At 29.0% G+C, this 16,017-nt stretch overlaps 1 protein-coding gene across 3 annotated transcripts; it reads right to left on the bottom strand.

The window, feature by feature from the left end:
* Positions 1-5,855: 5,855 nt before the first annotated feature.
* LOC108334599 (adenine phosphoribosyltransferase 4) lies at positions 5,856-12,461 on the bottom strand. Of its 3 annotated transcripts, none has more exons than XM_017570467.2 (6): positions 12,247-12,417; positions 11,912-12,022; positions 8,046-8,138; positions 7,313-7,462; positions 6,567-6,625; positions 5,856-6,129 (listed from the first exon to the last, which is right to left on the bottom strand). In XM_017570467.2, the coding sequence occupies exons 1-6, from the start codon at positions 12,326-12,328 to the stop codon at positions 6,070-6,072; spliced, it is 555 nt and encodes a 184-aa protein (XP_017425956.1). In that variant the 5' UTR covers positions 12,329-12,417; the 3' UTR covers positions 5,856-6,069. The 3 variants fall into 3 exon arrangements, 2 of the variants coding, with proteins under 2 accessions (XP_017425956.1, XP_052725752.1); XM_052869792.1 differs by having other exon boundaries at positions 12,146-12,393; XR_008245770.1 differs by lacking the exons at positions 5,856-6,129; positions 6,567-6,625 and adding an exon at positions 7,536-7,628 and having other exon boundaries at positions 7,324-7,462; positions 12,247-12,461.
* Positions 12,462-16,017: the final 3,556 nt, after the last annotated feature.

Genomic DNA, 16,017 nt, shown 5'->3' with positions numbered 1-16,017 from the left:
CTTCTAAAACTATTATCTTTTCTTATAAAATAAATAATTATAGATTTAAATAAATCATTTTGGTATTGTAATGTTAATTTAGTTTTAAAAGAAATATAAAATAAAACGTGTGATTTCAAATTATTATTATTATTATTATTATTATTATTTTACATTTTAATAATTAATTTTAATTCTTTTTTTTCTTATAAACATTTATAAAATTAAATATAACATTAATAATTTATTTTACTACATTATAATTTTTTTAATATTTTAAAATTAATTTTAATTATTATTAATTAATTTCCTCTCTTTATTAACATTTATACATTTAAATATAACATTAAAAATTAACATTTTATATTACTTTAATAGTTAGGGACATTTTGGTAATCTTTAATTTCTACCAATTAAACTAATTTTTTAAATTTGTCACATCAATCAAATCCTACACTAATTCTCACAAACTTCAACCCAAAATTCACTCTCAATTACCTTCAAATCCACTCAAATAAACACACACAAAAATCACCCTCAAATCCACTCAATCACTCTCTCCCAATTACCTCCAACTAAACACACCCTTAGTCTTAGAAATCCATTTGTTCGTTGTTTCATACTAAAACATATCAGCTCGTTGACGATTACACCATTAGTAATGTCATTTTCTGATTAGTGGAAATTTTTCAATAAGTGTTTTTGAAAAGACGAGTAGCAGGTACACTGCAAAATCAGCAGCAAAAGACGCTTTCCTTGAATAATGTTTTTTTGCGAATTTCACCTTATATAAAAATCATATTAGATAAATAGATATTATAGTTATAAGTGCATATTGAAATGTTGATTATCGATTTTGTTTGATTTTCTTTTTCATTTTTATTTGTAAAATAAATTATTGTTTTGGATTTTGTCCAAATTAATAAGTTTTCATCAAATTGAATTGAGTGTCTTATGTTTGACTAAGTTGCCTCCTAACAAGGAAAAGATTAAACAATCAAATATACCAAAGATGAAAGAAGAAAAGATGTTACTAATGATTGTTCAAGACTTAAAAGATATTGAATGAGATATGTGGCATGTAGATACTTGTTCCAATAACCATATGAGTGGAAGTAAATCTTCTTTTCATTTCTAAATGAATATTTTTTATCAACTCTTAGTTTTTGGGATTTCTCTATGATGAAAGAAATGAAAAAATATTATATGAAATTAAAAGCCAAGAAAGATTTCATTGAAACATTTGTTAATGTGCCGCATGTTCTTGATTTGAAAAACAATTTTTTAAGGTTTGACAATTAGAATAAAAGAGCTACATTTTTAATATTAGCAAAGGTGGTTGTGAAATTTATGATGCTATTATATATGTTAATTTGTTGTAAAACTGAGTTCAAAATGACTTTTCCCTCTAAAGATTGAAAACATTCAATCTAGTTTAGTGGTCAAAGAAAAAGATCCTTCTTGGCTTTGACATTACCATCATGAGCATTTGCATTTCAAAATATTAAAATTCTTCAAACAGAAATAAATGATAACAGATCTTCAATACATTTTTGGCCCTTCTTAGATTTGTTAATAATGTGTTTTTAGTAAATAATAACAATCTGAATTTTCGAGCATAAAATCATAGAGGACAAATAATGTTTTAAAGCAAATACATTCGGACTCGTCTAATAAAATCATTATCTAATAGAAATAAAACATAATTAATTACTTTGATTGACTATTACTCTATAAAACAATACGGGACTATTGTTTCCAAGAGAAGTCAAAACCTTTAACTTACCTTTGCTTATACACCACAACAAAATGGTGTATCAAATAGCAAAAATAGAACAATTCTCACATGGTGAGAAGTCTACTAGCACAAAGCTGAAGAAACTACTCTCTTTTTTGTTTAATTGTGACCCATCATTTTTTTTTCCACTCAAAGAAGGAAACTGGAGAAAAACAATGGATGATACAATTGGCAGCAAAAGCATTACAATAACCAATAGTATATGTACAAAAGTATTTTGTATCCCTTCCTAAGACATGACTCTTTGGTGATTGCATTAACACAAAATTCTTAATGGATCTTATAGTTTGATGTTACATTAGCATTTCTTTATCATTGAATATCAAAATAAAGATTAATGATTTTTTTACACCTAAATTTTTTACATTCATTTGACATTATCCTTATTTGTTTTTTAATTTTTTCTTTTTTGAAATAAAACAAAAATTTACACTTTTATGACCATTTTATCCTTGTAGTCTGTGTCAAATGAATGTAAAAGTGTGACATGATACCGTTACTCCAAAATAAAACATATAAATTAAAGAAAGGACTAAAGGATTCTCCAATGACTTTATACAATTACAATTGAGACATATTTTTTTAAATATTATATTTGTAAAATATCTTTCAAACACACATTATTTGTTAACGTGAGAGACTATTTTCTAACACTTTATATACCTAATTACAGTAAAGTTTAAGTTTTATATGTTCCCAATAGGTTCAGGTACTTTGATTATTTTCTATCACTTGAGTTTTGAGTCAGCTATTCAAAAGTTATAAATAATTTGATTATATGTAAAATGTTACAGATTTTTTGTTTCACTTATATGACTTATAAGCCTTCTAATTTATCATCTTTTAATTAAACATAAAATGTTGCATCATTATAAATTATCTGTTAAGAATTTACTTGGTGACTACTTTCTGTTATTTCGTGAGAGAGACAGTAGTACACATTATTAATTTACTAACTAAATATAAATAGTTAATTATAAAATTCAAACTTAATCGACATATTTAATTTCATATTTTTTACATGTAATTTCGTTAAATTATATTTTTTAGATATATTACTATACTTTTTTGCATGTGGGTGAATCATTTTGTTAAATTTTTGTTATATATATATATATATATATATATATTTAAATTACATGTAATTACTTATCTTTCTAGTATATGATATTCTCTATTATTATCATTTAGTTAAGGAATTAATTTGAAGATTCATTGTATAAATTATTATCGTCATTTAATTTAATGATGCATTATATAATAATTATTATTATTATCTTATGTGTGTATTTTTCTCTCTTTTAATATTGCATTATTGTAACTTACCCATTGTGGGTGCAGTGATGTGAATTGATGTGTTATATGATAAAATATTATTATATTGATTATTGTTCACACTTGTATTACATTAATTAGAATTATATGTTTTGGTACGTTGTAAAATGTGAGAGCATTTGATATATGGTTATCTACTTGAAAGCGTATTCATTAATTTTAAGAGGCCTGATTTAGATGACGACAATTATATTATGTTTCCAACTATTGAAATATGTTATTTTGTTTATTCTTATGAAACATATGAATAGTTGAATAAGTATCCATATCGGATATTATTTTGTTGCGCAAATTTTGGTATCACTGTTTAACATGTGTTTTTTGAATATAATTTTCATTTTAAATTAATGATTTTCATATTTTAATTACTAACTAATACTAAGAGAGAGAGTATTAAATAAATCATAGATTATTATTAATTAATAATCAAAATATTATTTTTATAAAAGTTAAGATACGATCATTCTTACATTATTGCCTAAGACACAAATATTAGACTGAAATTGTGATAATACTCACCAGTTAATGGACTAGGACAATCAAAAAGACCTTAGTGCTAATAGAGATTAATTTGAATTCAAATAAAAATTTATGATGAATTCTTTGACCATTATATTAAATTCACGTGCTATATTTTGTTATATATTAATGGTGTTTAAATCCCATAAGTTAGCACTTGCTTTAGAGTGTGAACCTGAACTACTTACAAAAAATGTATAATCTAAACTTTATCATTGTTTATATCTGTGATTACTTACTTATAGTAGAAAAAATTGCAATTATCTCTAATACTAAATCCTATTAATTTTAAATTATACTTCTTTTAATAAAATAATAGTTACAGTTTCTAATTTTAAATAGATACTTATATTTTTTTCATTTATATTTGTAATGAATGACATCTATCTTTATTAATTTTTTTAAAAAGGACACTTATTTCCAATTAATTTTTTTCATAAAAAAATCTTTAATTTTTATATTTTAAAACTTCAACTTTCTAAGTTTTATATTTTTCATTTAAAATTTTGTTAATATAATATTTTTAAATGAAATAAAAAAAAAACATAATGTCACTTAACTGAAACAAAAAAGTATAAGAGATATAAATATTTATTTAAAAACTAGATCAATTGGGAGTTATATTTCATTAAAAACGTAAGGAAATCAGATGACTACTTTAAAATTAGAGAAAATGTGAGTCCTAATCCTCCCTTAGAATTATTATTTTCACATTTTAGCGTGATGAGAATCTCCGTCCAATTAAATTTATATGTTTACTCTATTGTTATCTTTCACAAAAAAAAACGTTATTATTATTTTTTAATGCTGAAAAATAATTTCGTTTTAAACAACATTTTAAAAAGCATTTCCAACCCAAAATTATATATAAATTGAAAAGAAATAGAACATAATGGGACCTACATTTTTAACGACTTTTCCTTCAAATTTACCTCGAGACAGCAAACAACTACCCATAATCATTCATAATGTCTTTTGCATCAAAAAGTTTTCTTAAAGAAGCCGCCGAAACAACATACGGTTTTTGTAGTATAAATTGTTGCAAAAACCACTAATTTTACAATACTGAACTTATGTTGTTGGGCGAGTTATCTAACAATATACACTATCGACTTACAAGTTAATCCATCTGCTTTAAAATATACACCATCTACTTCTATTTTTAATATTTTGAGTTCGTACAAGATTAGTGAGGTTTTTTTTTATTCTCAAAAAATTGAAGAAAATTAGCATTTTGATTCTTATTACATGACAGTAATTAATTATCTATTTACGTATTAAAAAAATCAAGTGAACAATCTTAGTAGTGCTTATTAGTGTTATCTCCATGTAATACATCAACATGACACTTAAAGGTTCCTAAAATATATTCATATATTTTAAAATAAATATTAGAGACCAAAAACTACGATCTTGAATTTTTATTATGAAAATAAAAAGAAAAATTTTAACGAAACCAAAATCAAGATTCATGTACTTCATAAAAACAAAAAACAATGACTATTGATTTAATGAGAGGAGAAAGTCGTATTTAAGTTGTCACTCAAAAGGAAGAAATCATTTCAGAGATAATGATACTTTGACAATATTTTTTTGATAACATTTTAAATTATTTACATATCGTTATGTGATTAATCTATGTTGATATTTATGATTATTATTATTGATTGTAGAATAATTTTAGACAATCACAAGATGATACATAAATTATGTTAAAATATTACTAAAAAAATATTATCAAAGTATCATTATCCATCATTTTAGTTTACATACATGATATAGTTTAGTTAAAGCAAGTTATGTTAACAATGTGTGAAAGACAAAAAAAAAATGAGATTCAAACATCACTATATACGAAACGAAAAGCATTTAGAAAACCTTTTAAGGTTTGATTATTACGAGGAATCACCCCTTCGAACAAAGCCCACCCAAAAGAAAAAGGTAGTAGTCTGATATACTTTTATGAAACTGTGTGCCTTTTTTTTTCTAAACTGCAGAAGATCCATTGCCCTTTTTACAGGAAACAATGCCCCTGGGTTTAGAGTGAGAAAATGTTTTCCAACCTCTTAATTAAGTTATTACCTGTTACCTGTTACAAAGTGTGTTGTTTTAAAGTGGTATTCTTCTGGCAGAAACAAAACTGGGCGAGGCTGATGATTAGTGACAGAAGCAATGCATGTTACAAAACGTGGAGAAGTAAAAATATGTACAAGGAGGATGGATGTCATAGGCAAAGATGTAAAATTTTATTTGAAAAAGGGGTGGGGAAGCAAAGGTGAGGCCCAAAGAGTGGGTCACAGAAATGCATTAATTTGATTTGATCGTTCCTACTCGAAGCTAAGATGGGAATCCAAATGGGAAAGCACCCACAGAGAGACACACATCATCTTAAAATATATTCTTTGCCTCCAACCTACCTCACTCATCACATCATCACTTCATTTCTCCTTATATTCCACCAACACGTACAATGGCTTCCCGTTCAAACGCTCACGACCCTGTCACGTAATTCCCAATAAATCATCAACAATCATCACTCCACACTCAACCACTACTACTAACACACACACAACCTCTTTTAGGCTGAACCAAAATTACACAACACTTCTACAACAAACAAGACAAATCACACTTCACAAGGGACCAGCTTTAAATTTAAAACATACATACATGTACCCAAACTATATAAAGTGCATCAGATATTTTCGTTATCTAGGCAACCAAACAAAATTTAATGGAAATCAAACCTACCATGCCAAACTAGGCTTGCAGCTAGCAACCAGTAGTCTATGAAAAACAGAAACGTGACAAGGTCATATTCAAATGTTGAGTCATCTCTCTCCTATGAGTGATTGAGTCCTATCTGATATTTATTAGGAGAGATAAGGATACAAGATTTGAACATGACCCGACATCTAGATAAGAGGATCCATACCTTCATTTCCGGTAATTCAATTACGCATGCACACTCCACTACTTCTGCTCCCACACGTTCTAAATGACAGCAAAGACAGCAATATAATCAAAATCCAAAAATGACATTAACTTGGGGAAATAATAAAGATGTTTAAACTGAGGTACTTGAGCAGATGTGCAGCTAAAAGTGTAATAAATACAGCTAGGGACGCATAGTGATCCAAAGAAACAGATTACTGTGGTGTAATAACGATCCTAGTTCATGCATTCAAATTCAATAAATGAACAACACTGGGATCTACTTTATCCGTGAAATTCTTTTAGTCAATTAATAAAATGAATCTCTTTATGCACTAATGATTCGAGTGAGAGCATGAATCGTGAAGTAATACACACTGTTAATCCTAATGTGCATACTTTGGTGCGTGTTTGATTTATTGATACCATGTGAGAGGACGAGTTGAGTTGAATATCCGTTGGAAGATCTCTAAAGGAAATTCAAACACACAATCTAGGTTTTTCCTTTCTATTTCAAAATGATAAATAAGAGTCAGTGCCAGGGAAAAAATCCCTGCTGACAAAAGATAGACTGAAACAAATGAACTACAGAGAAAGATCTTGGGGCCAGAGCAACTTTCAATGGTGTGGTTGAACAAATTAATAGATCACCAACATGTAAAACAATGTCATGTTCTGATAAAATAAATGTCCATCAATGTTACAATAAATGTCCATTTATGACAAGATTTGCTCACAGGAACTCACCTAGCAAATCCATAGCTGCACAGAGTGTTCCTCCCGTTGCAATCAAATCATCAACCACTAAAGCACGTTCACCAGATTCAACAGCTCCAACATGCATCTCAAGACAGTCCCTTCCATATTCCAGAATATATTCTTGGGATATAACTTTTCCTGGCATTGAGGTAAGCTTTTGTTAGAATAAAACTAGAAAATAAACAATTTATAGTAACAATCTCAGCCAAACCTTGACAAAGCCGGAGCAACATTTCAAGAGCAATTTATTGAAGCACTTATTCAAAATTTGTTCCAATTTAGTCATGGTCTCATTTTAGATGACCTGGAAGGCAGATTATAAGATCCTGAAGGGCTATATAAAAGGAAAAACGATACAGAACGAAAGAGGGTGATCAAGGGGCTAAAAAGTCTAAAGACTGCACATCATCACTTAACAATAATTTGTAGACTACACTTTATAGTGAGCAAAAATCATCACAATGAAACTCTGGATACTAATCAGGACGAGCATCAATAAGTAAATAACATAAACTGCATAATTCTAGATTTACCACATATTTGCTAGGTTGAAACACAACAAACAAATACTTTCTCTTAAATATACTAAATATCAGTACATGCCAAGTAGGTTAGTTAAACCGTGAATCGATGATGAACCGAATGAGAAATGTTAAAGAACGAGTGATACAATCAACATGGAAATGAAAGTAAAATCTTTTAAATAGGCACTAAATTGTACCAGGCAACTTCTTTGGTTTCCTCAAAGGAACGAACTTTGCTCCTATAGCCAGTGCAATGGGAGGACCAAAAATAAAACCTCGAGCTTCAATTCCTACATAACATAATTATTCATCAGAACCACATAAGCGACAATTCATGCGCTATTGCAAATGACATGTAGTTCAACACCATCAAGGAACCGTGTATTAGTAACAAAGTGCTACATTACATGCTAAACCCAAAAGGAACAAACGACGTAAGGAAATTCACCATATATGATCGAAAATTTGCTTTGAAGTGGTACCAGGGAATCTTAAATGTTAGTATCATCATCTTCAAAATTTATCATTAAATAACATGAATTAGACAAATGATATATAATGCATAGAGAATGTGACCATAACGGATGTCAGAATTTGACTAAAAATTCCAATCTAAAACCCTATAAAACCAGTAAAGGATATAAATAAAAGTGAATGAGAAAGATTGTGACAGATTGAGAATTAGTTATACACAAGAGGATCAAAACCACATCGGCGCTAGTCATAGGTTGCCATTGCCAGAAGTAACTGAGGCCTTCTGGTAAAAAAGATGCAGCCTTATTCAAGCATGCTCACCTCAACACTCCCCCACCCACCTCCCCCATGTAAAAAGAAAGAAAAGAAATAAAATAAATAAATAACAGTAGAGGGGATAATCGGAATCACCTTATTCTCAAAACAGAAGCAAACACCCAAAAGTCGAAAAAACAATAGCAACAGATTTAATATATAACAGTGCCAGTTGCTAAAGGGCCTATTAATACAGTTACCAATCCACAATAATGCGGATAGGTAATACGTGATAATGCTGGACTCTATAATTGAAGAGAAGCTTCCGGAAATGTCTCACATTTTATATATATATATATATATATATATATATATATATATATATATATATATATATATATATATCCACATTCTAGAAAACCCAAATAACCACACAAAGACAAATCCTAATGCAAATGAAAAAAGACAAGTGACACCCAACCCGATTGCATTGTGTTTCATTTTCTAATCATACATAAAGAACTAAAACCGGTGCAAAGGACCTACAAGCAATTCCGATTTCAATTTACCCCTAAACTGTACACAAAATCAGACAGTGATAAATGGGGCCTCCAATCTAATCTTTGTTCTAACCAAGAAAAAAAGTTTGCATCGCTACAACATCCATCCCAAGGCACCGAATCAGACAGAACAGAACTCAACCCATAATAGCCCCAGTTTCATAGCTTACAGCATGTCCTCCTCGACATATCACACTAAACCCTCCAGCATATCTGGTCATGTCGGGGGGAAAAGGTTTAAAGCAGAAAAAAGCTGCAACAACGCAACACACACACAGAGGAGACACAAAAGCGAGAAAACCAAGCACGACGCACAGTGGCGTAGTACAGAACTAGTAGCAGTTCCTCACCTGCACCTATAAAGTGACGCTCAAGTTTTACCAAGGGTTTAGTAACGTAGAAAGGAACAGGAAAGTGCCACAGGATAGAGAAAAAACAATCAAGTAAATAAATAGTAAACAAAAAACAAGAGTGAAATGGAGGAACCCACAAACGAAAGAAAACAGTAGAAGGGAGAAAAAAAGAGAAGAGGGAGTTGAAACATGCGTCATGCGGGTCCACTTTGCACAAGTTGGAAGCGATGACCAATGGTGGTTTTGCTCCATGCAAATTGGATCCAGGCACATCTCCACGAACAACAGAATTTCATATTTCAGAATGGTAATCAGTGCGTTGAATCGGAAACATGGGTACAGTTCCCTCATTTTATTTTTCTAAATTAACCTTCTATTTTAGCTTTTAATAGTATTTTCTAATTCGATAATCCTAGGTTAAAGTACATTAATTGCGCCAAACTAATGGATACTCCACAACCACATTGTATACAAAAATTTGTTCAATATAAAAGTTGTTTTTTAAGTAATAATGACAAATTATCTACCCGTTATCCATTTCATATTTCTACTTTATATTTTAATTATATTTTAAAATCAAAAAATAAAAATATCTAAATACTAAAACTAATTTACACCTATTTCAATAATACAAACAACTACAAATCAGTAATATATTTCAATAATATAATACAAAATACCCATTATTGTGTATAATCATCATTCTTGAATTTATTTTTAACAAAACAACAAAACATGTTCAAAAAATTCACAAACAAGCAAAGACCTTTCGCTTATCTACGTTGTAAATCATATATTATAAAAAGCGGAACAATTAAAAAGTTATGTGGACAACAAAAAAATGGTTATAATAAGACGAAAACCTATTGGGTTCAGATTCGGATTTGATACTTCTGACAGGTAGGGCTCATAAATATTTACACTGAGATTTAATGGGTTTTTTTTTTTATAAATGGTACATAGTAAACACCATTAAATCTGGACATGAGAGTAGAGAAAGTGAAATTGAGTGTAAATTTGTATATTCGACTCTTGTAGATTATAATTTTCTATAATTAATCCTATAAATTTGAGCATGCACAAGCATTAGAATGAAGAAGCACTAAAATCACAATAGAAGAAAATTGACTTTTAAGCAATATTGAATGGTTGCTCCTGTGCCACAGTGTTATACATTCTAATTTCTTATAAATGCTCATTCAAACATTCTAAAACTGAAAAAACAAAACTGAAAAGAGTGAATGAGTAATTCTTAGCATACACAAACAAGATACCCACTAAAGGAATGTGCCATTTAGATGAAAATCGAGGTTACTGTCACAGCCAATTTTGCATCAGAACAAGATTTTTCTCTAGATAACAACAATGCTCGATTTTAAAAATATTGGAACACAGAACCCTCAACAGCAACAAGATTGTTGAGAATTCCAAGAAGGGTAAATGTGAACCCAAATTTTAAGAAGGAAAAATATCTTTCTTTTGTGTAGAAATCTATAGCAATCAGAGCCTCTTTAATGTTTTGTTTAGTGAAAAGGGTCACGGTGAAATAAGAAAAGGAATGAATTTTATATGCTTTGTATAATAAAAATATTGAACTTTTCTTTTTTCAAATAATGTTTTCTCTAATTTAAAAAGAAAAAAAAAACACAAACTTTTAGAGCAATTTTATAGAACAGCGCTCATATCTAACCTTAAAATAAATAACACCTTTCTCGTATTTAAATGATAACTATTTTGTATATTTGTAAAGTAACACTCTAGCTCTTATATTTTATTTAAAAATATCATATATGATTTAACATAAACAAAAAAATATGAAAAATAAAAGTAGTAGGTACTACCGATATTTTATATGCTTTTTTAATTAACTGTATTTTTAACTCTGGTGTAATTTTTTAGTGACATTTATTTCGCGTTCTTTACTCTTGGGTCCTCTTTGTTTGAGAATATATAAATAAACCTAGTAAAAATGAAAATGAGAAATAAAAGATGAGGAAAAACATGTAAAAGAATAACAAACACAGTAAGTATTTTAAAAAATTACGTTTTTTCTCTAAAACCATAGAATACCCTAAAGAACTCAGCCAATCATTTTCAGCCATGCATGATATTTTCATACACATGCCAAAAGCAGCCATTAGAGAGTGGAGATGTCCATTTCTTCCACTAAGACAACATAGTCAAACCCAAAATACCACTCTCAGAACCCACAGTGACTTCCATTCCATAATGTCCCTCAAAACCATTCAAAAGCACAACCACACTACACACCATTACTGCATACTCTCTCCAAATTTCTCCTCACCCTGGACCCCACCACCTTCTTCAAGCTAACCCAAAATCACATCAACTTTTTCAATGTTGATCCATTTTTTTTTTTCAAAAGTAAAAGAACAGTGTTTTTTTTTTCCTTTTGTTTACCTGCAACAACAGAAATGTTTTTGCCCTTGTATCGCTCGACGAACAAATCGATTGTGTCCTTAAATGCTTTCGGATCAAGCAATAGAGTAGTAATGTCTTGGAACATAATACCTGTCATTGCAACCAAACAAACAATTAGAATGGAAAGTAAAAGCAAGAAAAAAAAAACTCTCAAGCCTATCTAGCTTTCTAGAAACTGGAAAACGGAACCGAAACGAAATATGAATTCAAAACCTCAGCGAATCCGATGTCGTTCGTTTTCTAAGTCCAAAAAACATCGTTAAAAAGGAAGGAGACGAAGAAGAAAAAGAAGATTAAATAGGGAGAAAAGGAACCGGATTTGGGGAAATTTGGGACGACACGAATCTTAGTTTTGATGCCATGAAGACGAGGATCCTGGTCTTTGTAAGCCGACATTGTATATATAAGTGGGGGAGTGAGTTTTGAGTACTACAGTACAGAGAAGAATGGGAAAGGAACACAAGAAAGAGAAGAGCATGACCCAGATATTTATAGAGAGAGAATACGTTGTCGAAGATACACACATCTAGCGAGCAATTTGTGTGCGTGCAAAAAGGGAATATTCAAAATATTTTGAAACACATTCATATTCAAATAAAGTTACTGGCAGTGTAAAATTTAATAAAAAAAATGGCTTAAATACAAATTGACGTGTGACGTCGCTATTTGTTCCACTGTGTGGTGAAACTCTCAAATAAGATTGCGATCTTTTAAAAAAATGCACACACTATGGTCAGGATTTATTCAGGGTATGAAAGACTTTTAAAATTTGATAGTCATTGTCCAGAGGGGAATGGCGTATATAAAACCATATAATATATTCTGGGATTTTTCTATGTATCTTTCATGTTGTAAGAGTATTGCCCATAAATCTTAAAAAATATAAGAAATATGTCTCGTGTTTATTGAATGAAAAACCTTAAAAGTGCTTTTATTTTGTAGTCAAAATAATACTAATTAATTTTGTATTTAATCCAACCAATTGCTTTGTCAGATGTGTATCTATATCCATACCACAATTATTTACCTAAATTCTTTTTCTATTGTTTCCCCTCTTCAGTGCTTGACTTTCTCTTTTCCTTAATACTGCTAGTTTCATTTTAGTTGAACGCGTGAAATTCGAAATAGTTTTAATTCATAAATTTTATTTCGTATCACTCTACGAATGATAGAGACTTTGTTATTTTTAAACACCTCATTAATATTTGTCTTCTTTTTTAATACATACCAATATTCATTAATATATATTTTTTCTCCCTGTGTATTATTCAAGTATCATTTATTATTTTGAGTGCGATAATATCTTTTAAAATGAAGGCACTCTCTATATACACCTCAAGCTATTCATTTTTTCTTATAATTTTCCAAATTTTATATACATATATTTATATAATATCTTACTTTAGAAATATTGAAATATTCACTCACATAACCAAAAAAAACATCCTTTGAGACCTTTCATGCCGTTTTTAATAGTATCAACTTTTTCAATTAAACAATCGTCTTTTGTTTCAAATAATGAATAAAAGTTTGTAATCATCAGGAACAATAAAAGGCTGTTTATTTTCAACGTGGTTCTTACACTCTATTTTCTTTCTAAAAACAGCAGAATTAGAAAGAAACAAAGTTTGCAAGGGAAAATCGGATGTTAGAAAAAAAAAATTGATTCTTCTAGTTATACACAGTACGATAACTTATAAATGAAAAACTGTATATTTTATTCTATTTTTCTTTTACCTAAATATATTGATTTGATCTTAGATATCACGCCGACAGAAATACAAACGTTTTCTTTGTTATATTCGTATTTTTTATTGTATTATCCTATTCTAATAAGTCAGAGTTTAATTTTTATATTAATTTTAATTCATATATTTATTTAAATAAATTATATGTATTAGGATTTATACTAGATATATGTAGTCTATAGTTTGAAAAGTAATATTAAAAAATAATATAAATTATTCATTTACGTGAAAAAAAAAATACTACAATAAAGTTAAAAAAAATATTAATAAGTGCACAGTTATTTTGATTAGATAATGGGTTTATCTGTCCTATTTGTTACATACTTAATAGAAAAATATTATAAAATTTTGGATATTGTGATTTTAAAATAAAATAAAAACATAAAATGTGTAGATGAAATGAAGATATATTAATTCTGCACATAAGGTTCTATACAGACATAAAAGGGCACATGTTAAATAAAAAACAATGAAAACACAAAATAGTGATAAGGGCAATGACAAGTTCATAGTTATTGCGGGTAGTTAAAATCATTGGTAAGCTGTGTTTCAATGATATTTTAAAGAAATAAATTGTTTTTTTTTCATAAACGTTACTTTCCAAGCCAATGATATTTAGTTCTTAACATTAAGACGATTTGAGTTTAACTATATAAAAAATTTACATAATTTTTTATCTAAAATTTTAAAATAATAAGTTAATTAATCTTCTATCTTTATATAATATTTTATTTTTTTTCATTTTTTATTTAATGTTAAACTTAAACCTACTGAAATTTCCAACATTGAATCTCTGTTATCTTGCTTCAACCGTTTACCATAAACACCAATTATGATCTGTTTGGATTGAACCTAAAAAAGTTGTAGTTGATATCTCTGTCTTCGTGTTGATTAATTATCCAATCTAATTTGGAGGTGAAAATGAAATAAGTGTTGAAATGGGGAGCGAAAAAGAAGAATTTAGAGTGAAAATTTTGGTGGAAGTTAATTTGTGAGATTTGCTGATCTGCCATAATTAATGGATTTGAAAGTGAAGATGGCCCGAAGTGCAATAGCATGTTTGGGTGCATAAGTTTCGACGAACATACATAAATATATAAAGATTGTGAGAGGATATTGGACCCACCACGAAAGCAAAGCATTTCTGGTGGTTGAGAAAATATTAGCATGGCGAATGATGATGCACACACACCACAACTTTACTTTATATCTTTCTATCTTATATCTCATACTGCTTCTAATATTATTCATCTCAACCCATCATTCCATTTCCATAAGAGTCGAACCACACTGGAAAAATAATATCATATTTCCAAAGGACGCTAATGATGCGACGCTGAATATAATGATAAGAAGATCTTCAAAAAAATTCAATGCAAGATTTTAGTTCTAGATTCCTATGCATTTTAAAGGAGAGCATCCAATGTATATATCTCATGGAAACTTTTCTCATCACCACGCTTTTCTTCATCCATTCTGCACATTTTCTTTTCCCTAAAAACCTTACCTTACTTTCAACTTTCCTCTCCTCTTTTTCTTCTGTTCACTTCTCTTATATGTGATTCCGTGGGATATAAAGTCAAGTAATTTCACACAACACATATTCACAATTTTACTCTTTTAGTTACATAAGTAACTATGTTTGTCTTGGTCTAAATTATCTTTTGTCAACGTTCCAAACCGATTCAGGGTACTTATTAAAAATACTCATATGCTTAGGTCTGAAACTAATCCGGACAAGAATTAGAATAAAATTTTAAATTCACAATAAATGTGATCATTTACTTTTTACCTTTTACTTCTATTTATAGTTTCTGAAATGAGGTTAAAATTAGTAAAATCTTAATCACGGTTCAATCTTTAACTTTGATTTGCAATGTTTCTTAAAAAGTACTTTATTGCTAAGACTGTCCATTTGACTTCTAACTCCACTTGGTCGGATGACCTTCGTCTTGTTTTGTCCAAATTCGAGGATTCAAGTATATGTAGTTGACCGTCCTCTTCAGTAATACGATCGTCTGGCTGTACAGTACATTGTTAATGGTTGAAATTTTCAATCAATTAGACATAAAGTCAATTTAAAATATATAAATAATATAAATTTCATTTTATAAATAATTTTGTGAGATTGAGTTAGATTTAAAGTTTCCTGACATTAATTAAACAATTTGAACAATAATAAATACTAAAATTTATTTTAATAGATAAGAAAAAAAACACCGATAGAGAGTGGAGGTTGGCTTGAAGAATGGCTTGAATTGAGTCAAAAATACAAGTGACTAGAAAGTAACAATGAAAGCAACGTTGGAGAATGGTAGTTGTATAAGAGAAAAATAC

Source organism: Vigna angularis, chromosome 10 (genome assembly GCF_016808095.1).
Source record: "Vigna angularis cultivar LongXiaoDou No.4 chromosome 10, ASM1680809v1, whole genome shotgun sequence".
Classification (NCBI taxonomy): Eukaryota; Viridiplantae; Streptophyta; class Magnoliopsida; order Fabales; family Fabaceae; genus Vigna; species Vigna angularis.
This window is presented reverse-complemented; position numbering and strand designations above follow the sequence as displayed.